Source organism: Limulus polyphemus, unplaced genomic scaffold (genome assembly GCF_000517525.1).
Source record: "Limulus polyphemus unplaced genomic scaffold, Limulus_polyphemus-2.1.2 Scaffold1433, whole genome shotgun sequence".
Lineage (NCBI taxonomy): Eukaryota > Metazoa > Arthropoda > Merostomata > Xiphosura > Limulidae > Limulus > Limulus polyphemus.
In genome coordinates, this window is record NW_013667043.1 from 35,412 (window position 1) to 52,316 (window position 16,905).

The 16,905-nt window shown below is 36.2% G+C and overlaps 1 protein-coding gene across 7 annotated transcripts in view; it reads right to left on the bottom strand.

Moving 5' to 3' along the window:
* LOC106463540 (diphthine--ammonia ligase-like) overlaps positions 1-16,787 on the bottom strand; it is a 40,691-nt gene extending 23,904 nt beyond the window's left edge. Inside the window, exons 1-2 of one of the 7 annotated variants that reach the window (XM_013923585.2) lie at positions 16,645-16,787; positions 1,157-1,248 (exon numbers count right to left, since the gene is read on the bottom strand). In XM_013923585.2, coding sequence (XP_013779039.1) covers positions 1,157-1,248; positions 16,645-16,667 — 115 coding nt within the window. In that variant the 5' untranslated portion in view covers positions 16,668-16,787. Of the gene's footprint in view, positions 1-1,156; positions 1,249-3,458; positions 4,451-7,420; positions 7,624-7,651; positions 7,753-7,772; positions 12,505-12,613; positions 13,081-13,174; positions 13,190-16,644 lie in introns of those variants that run through there. The other 6 variants (XM_022391076.1, XM_022391072.1, XM_022391071.1 and 3 more) reach the window with 6 other exon arrangements.
* Positions 16,788-16,905: the final 118 nt, after the last annotated feature.

Here is a 16,905-nt window from a genome sequence, read left to right on the forward strand (position 1 = left end):
TTATGATTTTTTGTTATTTCAGAATGCATATATAAATCCTAAAAAAGTATTTTGTTTTATATTCTACTTGACAAGGCTTAGCAAATTATGGCAAGCAGCAAATGAGTACATAGTTCATAAGTAGAAGAGATCATTGTTTTCTATACTTCATTTACTGTTCTACGCTTTAAGAAAAAATAACTGAAATTTAAAAACTTGTGTAAATAGTAATATGTTACATATGTAATGTATTATAACCGAAATATGATTGTATTTTACAAAATAGTGGTCCACTAGAACAAAGTCAAAACAGGTTACTTTGTAAAGGCCAATTTTATACTATTGGATACGGTAACACGAGTGCATGTGCGCTATGTCATTGCAACTTCTGTAATGTTAGTCAGACATGGCTGAAAGGTCAATAAAATAAAAATAATATATATATATAGATGTATAATGTTATGAGATTTAGATTATTTAGACTAAACATTTGTGGTTTCATGTTATAATTTGTAGTCATTCTAGAACAAAAAGCATTATTTATATTTATTTCCTAATTTTATGATGTTGACGAGGTTGGTAAAATCGAGATACAATAATGAAAATAATTGATAAAATATATAGTTTTTTCTAAAAAAAAAAATTTCAATAATTATCTGAAGGTTATTAGGAGGTTATAGAAATTTTGCATATGCAATTTGACAATTTTCTGATGCATAAAAGTATTTTTGATCTTAAAATCAAAATTAATTTGCATGTCAGATAGCCAACACTCAAAAATAAAAATATACTAACAATTCATTAATTAAAAAACCGGAAAACTTAATTGAAAAATCTGATATTTTGTGTATGAAAGCTTTGTAATGTTTACTGATAATCTGCAAACTTTCATGAAGATACATGGCCATTTTAAAAAGTTATAATATAGCTAACTGCTTTATGGTTACTTTGGGGGATACGGGATGGGTGGAAGCTACCCACACATAGCAAAAGGGTTAAAAGTATTAGTAGGATCCTTAAAGCAATCCATAATGAATTTTGTTTTCTATGAAACAGTTCAAAGCACTTAATAAGTAACCATTATGGCTGGTGAATTTGTATAGTTCCAACCAAACTATTACAAAAGATTTGAATCTAACAATTATAATCAAATGTAAAATATATTTAATTTTCCTACCTTGATCTTTTGGATACAAGTTGGCAAGAGCAACAATTTCATGGCCTGCAGCAACACACTGTAACATACCATAACAGCTATCTTTTCCCCCACTGCAATGAAACAAAGAAGTCTTGAATACTTTAGTATAAATATACCAATAAACAAAAAATTCACATGTGTATAAAACCATATTAATAAAAATAGGCTCATACAAATGCATAAAGTGCCAAAATTCATTAAAAAATATTTCTTTCTTTCACAATAACTATTTTTACAACTGCAAGTTACTTGTGTATTCTTTATTTCACAGAAATGTCATAGTTATGTTTTGTGAATTTATCAATTGTGAAAAATTCTGGGAAATTATTTAATTTTCACATATAACTTGAATATAACAATAAATGATAGTTCAAAGCTATCAAATAATTACTGAACAATACTGAAAACTAGAAAAAGACCTATAATTACGTTACTTTCTTAGTGAGCTTATATATCTATATATTTTCTTAATATAGATTAGTAAATGGACTATCAACTTTGTCTTTGGATTTTGTAGGAAGTTTCAGATTGATTAGTTACATTTTCCAAGAACTTCTAAATATAAAAATTGCTATCTTAGAGGCTGTATTAAAAATTTAAATCCTGGATGTAAAATATATCAGATGGTCAAAAAATAGCTCATTCTGCATTCACATGATGCATAAAAAATAGGAAAAGGACACAATATAAAATAATACTTAATACAACAAGTGACCTGTTAGTCCACCTAGGCTGTACCACCTACTAAACTATATATAATAAAAAAAAAAAAAACTCAAATTCAGCCCTTATCATCCAATACTTATGAAGCCTTCCCTCAGATTTCTTTAAATTTACTACTTCTACATCTGAAGGTAACCATTCCAAAGGCCAACTAACTAGAAATGAATCCTAACCTGCACAAAATTTATATCTGTGTTTCCTAGTCTTACCAATCTCAACATTAAATACAAAAAGGATGATGTATCAATACTATCAGTTCCCATAACAATCTTAACCCCCAACTTCTATTTTTTCATGAAAAAATTTCAGAAATATTAACCTGTCCTTGTATGATAACCTTTACATCTCATGTATCATCTAAGTACCCCTCCTCTGAACCATTTCCAACATTTCAATGTCCTTTCTAAGGTAAGAACCCCAAGGCTGAACACAATACTCAAAATGTGGTCTTAACCAATGAACTCGACAATGAAATTAAAACCTCATTAGGCTTGTATTCAATTTCTGTAGATAAAACCTTAAGTTAACATTCTCCTTACCAAGAGTTATTGCCTCGCACACACAACCATGTAATTTTTTATGCCAGCCAAAAGCCTTGAACAATAATTCCACCCCTACACAAGTAAACGTATTCCACCAGCCTTTGACATAATCATCATTAGACTATATCCCTTCACCAATGAAAGGGTAACACATTCTCCATGCACAGTAATCTCCATGTGCACTAATATGATGACCACGGGATTATTCTTGATGGAGACAACTAAATGCACTAAAAGTGGGAAAGAAGGGTGGGAAGTGGTGAAGAGAGGTAAGTATCTATCTGAAATACATTTTCAGGTAATGAAAATGTTAACTTCAGAAATAATTCTCACCATTCTGAAACACAAAGAGCTGGAATCCCATAATAAAGATGATGGTGGGGCCATTGCTGAGAAATTACAAAGAAGAGCTCCTTTTGAAAAACAGTGTCAGTAAAGAAAAACCTGTAGAGTGTGATATTCACAAGGCTGGGGTTAACTTTGTGGGGCAGCAGTCAGTGGGAGACCACATCCATCTTTAGAGGAAGCAGAGTAAAAGGTATTGTCAGAAGAATCTTTTGCTTGATACTAACATGGTCCTAAGGTGAGCAGAATGGCATACTGCTCAACAAACCATTATCAAACAGGTGTGTGTATGCGCAGCTAGTGCTATAAGTCAAGCCATTCCATATTGGAAAGTTATTACGTAACATACACATCATAAAAAAATCAGGTACAGGGAGTAGCATCCCAGACTTGTGCCCTGAGGTGAACCCAAGACCTATTTAGCTGGAACTAACCACCAGGAATGGATTGCTTCATAATATAGTAAGGTGTTACTATTATACCAGGTAACAACCCAGTCCTACTTCCCAAACAAATGCACCAGCCTCATTCTTTTACTATTGAGAATTGCAATATTAATCCCTTGGATGTTTCAAGTCAAAAGTCTCGTGGTTAAATGTTGAAAAGATTTATAAGCACAAAATAAGTAATGAAGAACATACACAAATTTACAAAACTATGAAGATGATTACCCCTGACTAGATTGACGTACTCCATGCATCCTTTTCAAGGGTATACTGTATGTGTACCGCAACATCTAGCAAATTATTTTCTTGGTCTGATTTCTTTATACGTATTCCGTTAATCACTTCAAGATTGGTCAGAAGACTTAAACCATATATCATTTTAAGTGGGGAGGCTGGGTGGGAAATGTGATCAGAGGTAAGTATCTATTGGAACTACATTTTCAGTGTAGGAAAATGATAACTTCCAATATGATATAACCACTTCTCACAAGATAGCTAGAATTCCACATTTAAATGGTGGAGGGCTGATACAAATAGAAGATTCCCCTTTAGGAAGCACCCAAAGAGAGACCAGGAGGTGTGGAACCAAAAGAGAAAACATCGACCTCAGCAGGAGACTACATCACATCTGATCCAGCTCAACTCTTCACTTTTATGATAGTGTTGTGAACAAGAAAGGCATAAAAACATGAAGGAATCCCAGAATATTATTGACTGACGAATGGGACTCCTGGTTGTCAAGTGGCTAGGGCACAACAAACCATAGGGGTACTTTGACCTCATCCAACACCAGGCAGTATTTGGAATGGTACATCAGATCAGTAGTAGGTACTGAAAATGGGAATTGGTAAGGAAGGCAAGCTTCCATACCAAAATTTCCCACCACTTGCATGCATTCCCAACACCAGATCCACCGGGAATCAACATCCAACAGACAGTGGGAAGGTGGAAGGCCCCGGCAGTATGACCTCTCTGATCTAAAACTGGATGGCAATGGGTATAGTACTTCCAGTCCACAGTAGGAGGAGGACATAAGGCTGTACACAAGTGGGAAAACTGGTGGTGTGTCCAGCTACAACTAACACCAGATCCTCTAGGAACAGACATTCATCAGATGGTAGGAAGAGGGATACCGGCCAGGACACGTGTGTGGACTTACTTAGCTGGACTATTTCCAACCAACATCAGACCCACTGGGAATGTACATCCAGAGGATGGTAGGGAGTAGGAACATCTCAAATTGAGGGGCAAACTGCAATATATATATATATATATATATATTCATGACATGGCAGATTGCTTCAACCAAAACCTGGCATCTGTTCATCAGTTCCACAGTAGGAAGGGCATCATGCCATCTACGTATGATACTAATCATGACTGGGGAATGTACATCTACAGAATGGTAGGAAGGGCGAGTACCATAGTAGGAAAAAACAATCAGTCAAACATGTAAACAGGTATACAGCATAGTGCTACAACCAAAACCTGGAGACATCTAAAATTGTACACCAGGTCCGTGGTAGGAAGTGCTATATGCCAGCAACATCTGCAGAATGCCACTGCCCTACTCTCAACTTAGTGGTATGATTCATCACTCGAGGAGGACATGCTTCCACGGTCCACCACCCCAGCGGCTAGGAACTAGTAAGTGGTAAAGACTCCCATACTCCATGAGAAGAAAGTGGGGAAAATGTATTGGAAAGACTGGAGGACATCATCACCGAAAACAGCGCAATGGGTTGCCACGATACTGTTTTGAAAAGCAGAGAAACTATGTAGATGGAGTCAATCAACCAAAACCAGGCGGCATCTGGAATTGTACATTAGGTCCGTGGTAGGATGAGACTCAACGCCACAGAGCAGCAGAGATGGGCAGCATTCATTGTCTGCTTTACTCATGTTAGTTCAGGAGTGTACGTTCCATGACAAACAAATTTATGAAGCAAAAAACCACTAGGTAGAACTACTAGCAGTCCTATGGAACATCCCTTCACTACGGTGTATATAACCCAAACCTGCAACGAAATTGTTTAGTCACATAAAACAAACACACAACCAACACCTGGCAGCATATGGAATTGTACATTAGGTCCACGGTAGGAAGGGCTACAATGTAATTGATATTGAGCACAGCCGCAAGATGGATAGTGCAGATTTTCAAAAAAAAAGTATACCTGGTCAGGCACCACTTGCTAAAGAGTGGAATCCACAGTACAATAGCCTAAAGGCCCTGAAAAAGTACAAAAAATTTTAAAAGAAAAAAAGCAATCTTAAACACATACCAAAATGCAAAAATTTAAATACAAAGTCAAGAAAAACTAAATCAGTATTACAATGGAAAATGTCGACAAATCCATCAGCAAAAACTAGCATGTTAGTGTAGTACTACTACAATCGAGAAGTGATTAACGAGTGCAACTGTAAAGAGGGCACTTGTTATGATAAGAGTGGTGTTGCACTCCTACTGGTAGATATGCAGAAGCAGGAGGTAGAAGGCTAGTGGTATGCACTGAAAATTTGTGCCAATAGAGGGCAGTGCTAGTCAACAAAAGCTATTTTGTGAGCGGAGGTAAGATATTGTATCAGATGCCACACCAGTGAAATCCAAGCAGTGATGGATAAAAGTAAAACAACCTGATCCACATTGGGAAGAGAGAAGCAAAAGCAAATGTGGAAGCAACAGTAGTAAAACACTCACAAGATGAAGCAGGCTCAGCTGAAGTAACAGAAGTAGAATTTCGGGAATCTTGGATCTGAAATCACAATGGAACTAACTATGTAGTGCACAATGGTAGTAATATCACTGACCATCAGTGTCTCCAGTCATCATGACAATATTGGATGACTCCTGTGAAAGAGTGTTAAAAATCTTAGTAGATGTCAGAAATGTGAGAAAACAAAAGTATAATCCAGTTAATCCATGTAACTGATTTTGTGATTGTCCATTTATGTAAAATATATAAAAATGGTTTGTTTGAAAGAAAAATAAGCCAAATATGGTGATGGTGCAGAGGCCTAATGACAACAGGAACAAATAGTGGAACATGTGTCAAAAAAGTACAAAGTCTATTAAAATAAATTCAAATAGAAGATAATTAAAATAAAAGTTCAAACTGATAAGTTTAAACATGAGTATCATTCATTCATATAATCAACAAAATTAGGAAAATAGACTTCACAAAGAACAGTAATGAAAGATTAAAACAAGTGCTGGTAACTTAGTGGTAACTCTAATAAAAAAACGTGTCTGAGGACAAGCAATGTCAAGGAAAGAAGGAGCCTGTGTTCACTTGGTAGTGCTCATGAATATTACCACACACATGGAGGATGTTTTGCCCTCCTATTAGTGGAGGTCTATAGTTTATTGATTATTACATTCTTGACTGACACAATAAACATGAATCTGTGTAAGGGTGAGAGCTTTGTTCAAGGTTTGAGACATGCAGAAAATTATTGGCAGTGAATGTGAATTATTAACTCTTACTAGTGCAGAGAGGTGATTAGCATTTCTGAAATCATATTTGCTCTACCACTAGCTACAGCACACTGCTTGAATGGCTTAAGAGATTTGTCAATCTGAACACCAAGATCCTTTTCTTCTATAATTGTTAGTTATTACCATCAAAATTATACTTATAATTCAAATTATGATAACATGCATACATTTCTTTGCATTTATTGCAATTAAACATCATCTGCCATTTATTTGCTCAACTCATCAAATGATCTAAATCCAATGATACAACTTATTCTCCATATTTAAAGAGATAATTTCTTAACAAGCCTTTCATGTGGCATCTACCTGTTCAATCGATTTCTGAAATCTCACATATGCCAAATCCACAACTTTACCCCATCTACATAAGCAGTAACCTCTCAAAAGAACATCAAAAGATTAGTAGGCAAGATTTTCCTCTAGTGAAATCATATTATCTATTTTTAAATACATTTCTACATATATGAAAAATATTTTACATACTGTACATTCATCAATGTATTTTAAATTTGGTGAATGCAGACAATTTAATGAAGTTCAAGGGAAGAGTTAATGAGTAACTCAAATGATCAGAGCTAGCTTAAATCTTTTTTTAAGTGGATGGGACAGCTTTGATGGAACAACAGACCCATTGTTGTCCTTAAATACATATTAGTATACTTCAACGAAAGATAATTTATATATTTACAATACATGAAAAAAATGCTGGCTCCCATAACATACTCAATGTTTAATATAATTTTTTGCTATTTATTCGGTAATTTACTAAAACTTTTTGATATAAACTCCTGAAATTAAGCTAATTCATTAGTAATCAACTGATTGTCTATTTATTTCTCTGGGATTATTATATCTTTCATATTGTATTCCATTAAGCACCAATAATAGCACAATTTCCAAGTGAAATGACAACACATACTTATATCAAAATTTCACTTCTATCATTTGGATATTTCCTTATTCTGAATGTTCAAATCTCAAAAGTTAACATTTTCTAACACTGAAAATGTATTTCTGATAGATACTTATCATCCTCATACAAAGCTATCTCTATCTTGAACTGCCCTCTAAGCATTCCTAAAATTTTCAACAGTGCACCAATTATACTCCTTCGTTTTTGTGCCATTGCAGCAGTGTGCTGATCATGTGACTACCCTCCACCAATCATACTCTATACTCTCTACTATTGCAGCACAATCCTCACTTTTGAGAATCAGCAGATAAAAACCAGAAACACTGGCAAATCAGTGGGGAAGAAGGGTGGAAAGTGGGTGAGTGGAGAAGTACTCACTGGAAATACATTTTCAGTGTTGGAAAATGTTAACTTTCGAAACAGTACTACCTCATCTCACCCAAAGCTACAATCCCACATTGCAAAGGTGGAGGGGTCAGTGAAGGCACAAAAGCAATCACACAAGCAGAGAACAACCTCTGTGAAAGAACAAGTGTGTCACATATATAAAAGCAGGAACACTTGTGGGTATAGCACTACTTCTGGAACAGGTATGCTCTTTGCCCAGTAACAAAAAAAATAAGACATATAGGGCGGAACTTAATAGACAGGCACCATGTCATGTAAGACAGATTCTGCACATAGACAACAGATATTACGTAAGATGTCCATATATGTAACAAGCATGAGCACATAACACAATGACAGTTGGATTTCAGACACCTGTAATCTGATATCACAATATGCAGCTAGAGATAAAGGATCATATGAACAGGCCAAGTGCGGTCCCCTCCGGGTCAGAAAACATCCAGGGGAAGCACCAAGTGCAGTCCAGGGGCAAAAAATCATGGAAGCACCTTGCATATGTTTATAAGATCAACAAGTGCAGTCCACCGAGGAAAAAAAAAAAAATAGGGGAGGCACCTTGGATAATATGGAGTATGCCAAGTGTGGTCCACCTGGGTAGAAAACATCCTGTGGAAATGCCTTGCATAAAAATAAAATCGTGTGAACAAGTGAGGTCATCTCAAGCAAAAACATCCAGGAGAAGCATCTTGTAGTTATTGAATATAGCAAGTGTGGTCCATCCAGTGGAAGCACCTCACATAAATAGTGTATATGATGATCAACAAGTGCAGTCAGCCCAAGCAAAAAACATCTGGGACAAGCATCTTGGATTGAGAATATTATGATAGTGTATAATATGAAGTATAATGACGATAGCCCTCTTCTCACAGAGTGACTACATATAACTATGAAGTTTGTTTTATCATACAAATCCCATTCTTGAGGAAACCTCTCACTCCAGTAACTGGGAACTGGAAATGGCAAGGGGGAATACACGCTGGGGAGTCCGGAAGAATGACACATTGGAGACAGTGCAATGAGCATCTGTGTTTCCCTATTTTGAAAAACAGAAAGACTGTGATTATAAAAATCACAGATCAGTAAAGATGGGCAAAAATCCCCACCTGCTTTACTCAGAAAGTCCATGAGTGAAGGTCCTTCATATATGATAAAGTGATGATAATATATATAGACACACACCATTAGATAAGCAGCCAGCAGTCTTGCAGAAACACCCCATCTCCACAGTGACATTACAGAAGTATACATATTTAGTGCTAAGATATAAAATTCCAGGCAACACCCGCAACTAGATGGGATCCTGAAATATGATGTATGTCAACTAAAGAAAACAAAAAATAATAATATATCAACGGTCAAAGGCAAACGGACATGTGTAGAATCGCCAGGAGAAAGATGATACCTGCACAAGGAAGACATAGCTACGTTGTGCAGAGAAAGAGCAACAAATGTAAAGGAAGTTGTCCACATATCAGCCTGAACAATATCCTCCAAATGACGGCAGTTTCGCGCAGCTAAAGACTTAGTTAAATGACGAATTTGGTGTGAAGAAACATAATGTACACTCCGACCTGCCATGGACACGTCAAAATATGCCAGTCACATGAGTTGACAAACCCAACCAATGAGCATAATAGGAAAAAAGTCATGGGAAACAGAGGAATACCAAGGGAAAATTAGACAGAAATGAGAACTATGAGAGGAGATGGTAAAAGCCAAATAACATAGCAGGGAACAAACTGGACAAAGGAGATGATCCTGATCCAAACAGGAATACAGGTTGGAAAAAGAAAGAAAGAAAATAGAAGAAAAGGGAAAACAACCTTCCCGGGCAACCAAGATCTTGGGAAGGAAGGCGTGATCCCAATAGTGGATAACATATGAGGAATGGTAAAGGATGGCATAAATATTGGAAGGACCATGACTGCATACCAGGAGGGGGAGGAATTACTTAAGAGAAAAATTGTACAAGAAACAAATTACAATGGGTTCAAAGAGAGAACCAGACAGGGCATGAAAAACAACCCCGAGATCCCAATCTGGCAGAACAAAGTAACATGGTGGATGGACCAGACGAAAGGAATGGAAAAGGAGGGAAATACCAGTGAAGAGAAGGCTTTCCAGAAGTGGGAGAATGGAAGGTGTTTGACAAGGCAGCCCTATAAAGAACAACAGGTGAAACAGACAAACCCTGATCAAATAACCAGATGAAGAACTAAGACAGGTGAGGAACATAAAGACAGAATGGTCAGAAACAATGTCAAATAGGCCAAAGTCAGAAGCAAGACCAATGCCCCTGGTACACAGACAAGGAGGAAGGGCAATTGGTACAGGCAAGGAAAGATGTTACATGAGGGGTGAGTCCCTGAGCTGAGGCAAGGTACCAGACAAAAGTCACATGGAAAGTTGGAGTGTGGTGATGTTGAGATGAAAAATGTCAGATCATCGTTGTCAGAGGAGCGATCAGGACAGATAAAAGGGCAGGGTCTTTTGCTCTAGTAAAGGCCAGAGCAGAGGGAACCATGTCTGAGCCAGCCAATACAGAGCAACCAGCAAAACACAACAAGGAGTGGTCTGAATAAGGGAAAAGACCCAGAAGAGGATTCTCACTGGAGGGTAGGCATATAGATGAAGACCCCTCCAATCTTGACTGAAAGCATCCACCCCCAGAGCTGAGAGGTGAGGAATTGCAGACCAAAAATGAAGGAAATTTGGCATTCCAGTCAGTGGAAAACACATACATTTATGTGGTGTTCCCAGTTGAGAACACACCCACAGAAACACCTAAAGATGAAGAGACCACTCTGTGGAGAACCTGGTTGGGACGTGAAAAGAGATTGGCCACATGGTTTATAACTCTGGGAACATGACCCACCAGAACTGCCATGTCGTGATCACTAGCCTAGTACAGGAAATCTAGTCTGAAAAGGCAGAGATCTGGACTTAGTTTCCCCTGCTTGGTGAAAAAGCTGAAGATAGTGGAATTATCAGAATGAACCATAACTACCCTCCTCCACAAAAATGGGAGAAAATGATACAGAGCCCAATGAACTGCCAAAGGTTCCAAGATGTGGATATGGAGAGTAATCTCCTCGACTGACCACTGATCCAAATTTTCTGGGGAATAGAGGAAACCCCCCAAGGAAGCATCTGTGAACAGATGAGACATGGGACGTGGCAGAGGAATGGAAACCCCAACCATGGTCAAGTCACCAATCAAGGTCGGCCCTGATCCTATATGGAAGGGAGGTGGGATGGTCCAAGGGATCATGGGAGAAGTTCCACTGGTTGAGAAGCATCAAATGAAAGAAATGCCTATGTGCCTGATCCAATACAATAAGAGCTTCCAAAGAAGCCCACATCCCCAAAAGAGATAGAACCTCATGTGCAGTGAGAGAGAAAGAAAAGGTAGTTCCATCCTGACTGCCCACTCCATATCCTGGAGCCGAAGTGGAGAAAGCTAGGCTCGACTGAGATGAGAAGTAAAAATAACCCCCAAATGAATAAGATACTGCGAAGGCGTTGTAAAGGACTTCTCCAACTTGATGAGAAACCCCACACGAGCAACTTCTTGAAGAAGGAAGCAGATGTGAGTGACTTACAGGGCACGGGAAGAGGCGAGCAGAAGCCAATCATCCACGAAATGAAGAGTCTGAAGACCCAGCGAGTGAAAATGAAGTACCAAAGAGCATACCACTTGACCAAACACATATGAAGTTGAAGAAAGAACTGTAAAACTCAGAACTGGAAGACAGAATCCTTGTGGAAGATCCCAAGAAAAAAGATGTGACACTGGGGCTAAAAATTCACCAAAGTGAGATGTTACCAGATAAGGATACAGCCAGAGCAAATCAATGATGAGACTCCAAACTCCTGTGTTTTTGAAGACAAAACAAAGATGGGAGCAAAATCCCAGTTCAGCTTGCATCACCATTTTGATAGCTCCTTTGTGTAGTAAGACTCGAACAGACTAAGCAAGATGATTGGACAAGATATGATCCCAAGGAGGAGGGAAGGAGATCTGGGAAGTGGATAGAGGGGGAGTGAATGGAAGGCAGAAACCCACAGATTGAACCTGTATACACCACGGTACTGCTGTGAAGTGTAGCCAAAAATACACATAAACTAATGAATTTAGAAAAAGTACTTATTGCTAACAAACTAACAAAACATAGAAATGTGTATAGTATACAAAGTACATGAAAATAACAAACCAGCAAAACTATGAAATTAGACCTAAAACATAAAACAAGTAATATCTGAAGTAAAAAATCACTAAAGGAACTGAAATATCAAATTTATTAGTCCACTCAAAGAATCTATGAGACAAAGGACCTGAAAATAAACCCTACCCTGAAGAACATGTGAATAAAAAGGCACCCAGTTAAGAATAACAAAGTTTGACTCAAAACCAATCCCCAATTAGATGTGACTAGTAATAAAGAAAAAATAACTTACAAACTAAATAACATTAGCATTGAAAAGAAGTAAAAATTTAAAAGAATTAAGAAATAAATTAAGTAACCTAAGTGTTAAAAGAAGTATAAAAATATAACTTACACAATGCTGAGCAGACATAATTTATCGAGTGCAGATATTAGATCCATCCGCACTAGCTCACATAAACTCATTGAACATAGGTATACCTATGAGGAGTGAGAAATACACACTGAAAAACTTACCACACATCTCCTGGTAAAAAGAACAATACCTAACCCAGCAGATTACGAGAAGGCACTGTATCAGGTGGAAAGTGCCACAGAAAGAAACTTTCCACAAAATAATTCCATCCCTCTGCACAAAAATCATAACTTGAAAGGAACAAATTGCCAGCTGAATGAATGAAATGAATTCCCCACAAACTAAAGTCTGTGCTCACCAGCAGTCACCATCAACTCTAAGACTTGGGAATTAGTGTTAGAACCATTGTCTACTTATGGCGGGAATTTTATCATCCACCATATTAAATCTCAAATTCATATGAACAAAGTACAAATCAGAATACAGAAATACTTCAAAAACAAATGAGTAGAAACAATGGAAATGAAACAAAAGAAGTTGAAGCTTGAAGTTGAAATTGATATAAATTTGTGATCACAAGGAGAACTAGTTAAAACACACATCTATACACTAGAGTGCCAATTGAGAAAGTGAGGATTGTGCTGCAATGGTAGAGGGAGCAACCCGCACCAGTAAAGAGGGCACATTATGATTGGTGGAGGGTAGTCACATGATCAGCACGCATTGCAATGCTTAGAGGGCAAATCAAGGTCGAGATAGCTTTGGGTGAGGTAGTTCTGTTTCAGAAGTCTAGCCACAGTATTAATCTAATTCTAAGCACTATGCATCCTTCAATGTCTGACTCATAACTGGGTAAGCAGTGTGGTTCAGCAGTAGTCACCAAATTTAGTCTTGTCCTTCAAGTTACCATTTTCTTTTTTTAATACTTTTCACTGCCAGTGCAGTCTACATACTGCATCACATATAGAGCTGGTCAATTAGTAATATTTGATTATCAAGTATTACAGTGTTCCGCAAGCTGCAGTAAGTTCTTGAGCTGGGCTACTTGATCAGTTACTTAAGAGCAGCAATTACATCAATTAGTGTCACATTAATGATTAAAAATAATGCTTCCAACTATTACTGTTTTCAAAATTATCTCAACAATTAATAATAGCAACTATTAACATAAAATAATAGATTAATCAAAATTAGGGTTTCAATTATTTCAACTATTCAAGTAAGTGAAATATTGCAACCAAACTTTGCTCAACCTGTGTATGTTATGACAAAGATACTAAAGCTATTTGCCACTTTCACTAATGTTTAAATGCTTACTAGAAGAAAACAAACTCTGACTTCACCCACCACCAACTGCTTTTTGTTACTGTTGTTGATGTCAAACTGCCAATTAGAGAAAAGGCAACTGGCTGCAACACCCACCAACTTGTTTTACTTGTACATACTATGACTCAAAAATACTAATTGACTAATCACACATAATCAATTAATGGGGGCCACTGATTAATCTATTAGTAAATTGTACTAATTACTTAGCTCTAATACACACAGTCACACACGCAAAAAAAAAAAGTGTTGGTCATTAATTCCAACCAGTTTCCTTCCCTCTATTCAACATTACAAAAAGAAAAAAAGTTAGTGGCAGGTACTACCAGACAGTTTGAAATTAGTGACAGTGGCAGACAGCCTTAGTAGATTTGCCATAACAAAGACAGGGCAAAAAAGTTTAGTGGTAATGGGAATTGAACCAGAGGCCCTTGAATCATAAGCCCCTACACCCCCAAACATTAAAACTGAATAAACTTAAAGGAAAAAACATTTAAGGCTAAAATTGGGCAGAGCAAAGATAGTTCATTATTTAGCTATGTGCTTAACAAAAAACAACTATAATAGTAATATTTTGAATACTTGAATAATTGGAATAATCAGAAACCCTAATTTTGATTAGTTTATTATGTTCATGACTATCAATTTAATCTTAATTTTGATTACTCAATTGTTGGAATAACTGAAAATGGTAATATCTAGAAACCCAAATTTCAAATAATTTGGCTATTTTTGTGACAATTGATATAATCAAAATTTTGAATTATAGGAATAATTGAAAACTTTAATAATCAGAAATACTAATTACAATTAATAATCAATCACTGCTCAGAGGAAATTGATTATGTCAATTAGTTAACCATATCTGTCATGTTTTAATCACAATGAGTAATTATATTTTTTTTTGCTTGTCACAAAACAAAGTGCAAAGAATTGGAAAACAAACTGGATGAAATAACTTATTTTCTCTGTAAAATATATAGGGAATCCCACCAGTAATGAGTGGATTTAATTGCAATATTTAACATTTTTACTTACTCTTTTTTTTGTGTGTGTAACTCGTATGTTATTAGGAACCCTCTAAGCATTAATCAACAAAGTCATGGACCCACATTCAATGGCTTAAATAAAAAAGCAAGAGCAACATCACTGTCAGTTATAGTTATAGTACTATTAGTATTAGTACCAGTAGCATTTGTTTTTTAAACTGAGGATTGGTTTAGATATTTACTATTCCAAAGGATGTGTGTATAAGGACAGCCTTGAAGGACACATAGTCTCTTCTTGTCTATACGTTATGCTAATGAAAAGCACTAGTTTCCACCATTGATGATGGCAATGCACTAACTTAATATTAGTATTAAACACCTAAATCTATCTTAATTGGAGCTCGGCTTATCTTTTCCAAATCTTAAACTTGCATCCTTTTATCCTATTAATATTATATTCAGCATGCAGTGCAAAAATAAGCAGCAGCCTTTACTCTATTGATCCAAAAGATAATCTTGTAAACTTCAAAAAGACTGCTTCTTACCCTTCTTTCTTCAAGAGAAAATAGACTATGGATAAGAGATTTTAACCTATCTCTGTAAGTTAATCATTCTATTCCTAGTAGCCCCTCCCCTGAACCCTTTCCAAGTTAATATACTTTTTTGGATAAAAATCCCAAAACTGTATACAATATTCCAAGCGAGATATACTAGTGATATTTATGTGAATGATTACCTCCGTTGCCTTGTAATTGTAATCAATGTCTATAGTTTATAGACACAACCTTAAAATTTTATTGATTTACTACTAGTAGTACTACTACTAGCAACAGAGCACTAACTATAACCTCAATGTTAGAGACTCGACCCTTGAATTGAGCCTGAGGTGCTCCACAGTCCACTACTGGCACTAAATACTAAGTTTTTTGGTGGTATTAAAAACGTGGAACGTTTGTTTTGTTTACATTTTATGTTTTTACAGAAAAATACTAGCATAATTACAACATGAGTATCAGTGATTGTGCTAGGTTTCCCAGGCACATACTTTTACCCCTAACAAGGCCATGTCCATATAGGTTATTAGAGTATTTAATAAATACACTTTCTCTTCATTTGGTTCATGTGAAAGTTCTGTACATTGCATACGCTTCCTGCAGTATTCATACATATTTTTCTTTAGTTTTAAATTACTCTGAGAGTGTTGTACATAAATAGGTTTTCAATAATGGTTGCACGGCTTGAATGGGTAATGAAGAAAAACTTTTATACAAGTTTAACATAACAGCAAATGTACAACGTTTCGACAAGGTTTTGTCATCATCATGCTCTGCGAGTTTTTAAAAACTAATTATAGGATCTAGCTGTAACAATAGGTGACCTTAATTTGTTATTTCTAATGTATATGTTAACCACGGAGAGGTGCTTAGGACTACTTTTCTCATGAATATGGTAGCAGTCTAATCCACATAATACTTAATAGTTCATTTTTATTTCAATTTTTCAAGAAATAATTAAGTGAACTATGTAGGGGTCTATCAGATAGTGGTGTAAGATTTGTGTAAAAAGAAGTTGATTTTGGTACTTCTGTTTTACCCCAGTAACTGTTAAAGTTTAACAATGAGGCCACGTCAGGCCTAACACAGTAACAACTAAACAATAGCCGGGTTTGACTGGAGTGGAATCTATCAGTATCAATGAAGTTACTCATCTAAAACAACAATTACACATTAAGCACCTAAAATAACATCTCCTTACCTGATTAGCGCAACAACTTTCATGTTTTGATTTTTTCTTCTTTTGTACAAATTAATTAAAAATATGCTAAATGTACAGCACGAGTAACATAAAACACAACCACTACTGTTCCTTAAATTTGATTAACGACAAAACTATCGTAAAGGGGTCGTAGCATAAATAATTTTATTGAATATTTTCAAAGTTTAATTGATTCGGCGCTAATGCCAAGTTTCAGAAACATATCAACATAATTCGATGACGAGGAACCCACTTTGAGAC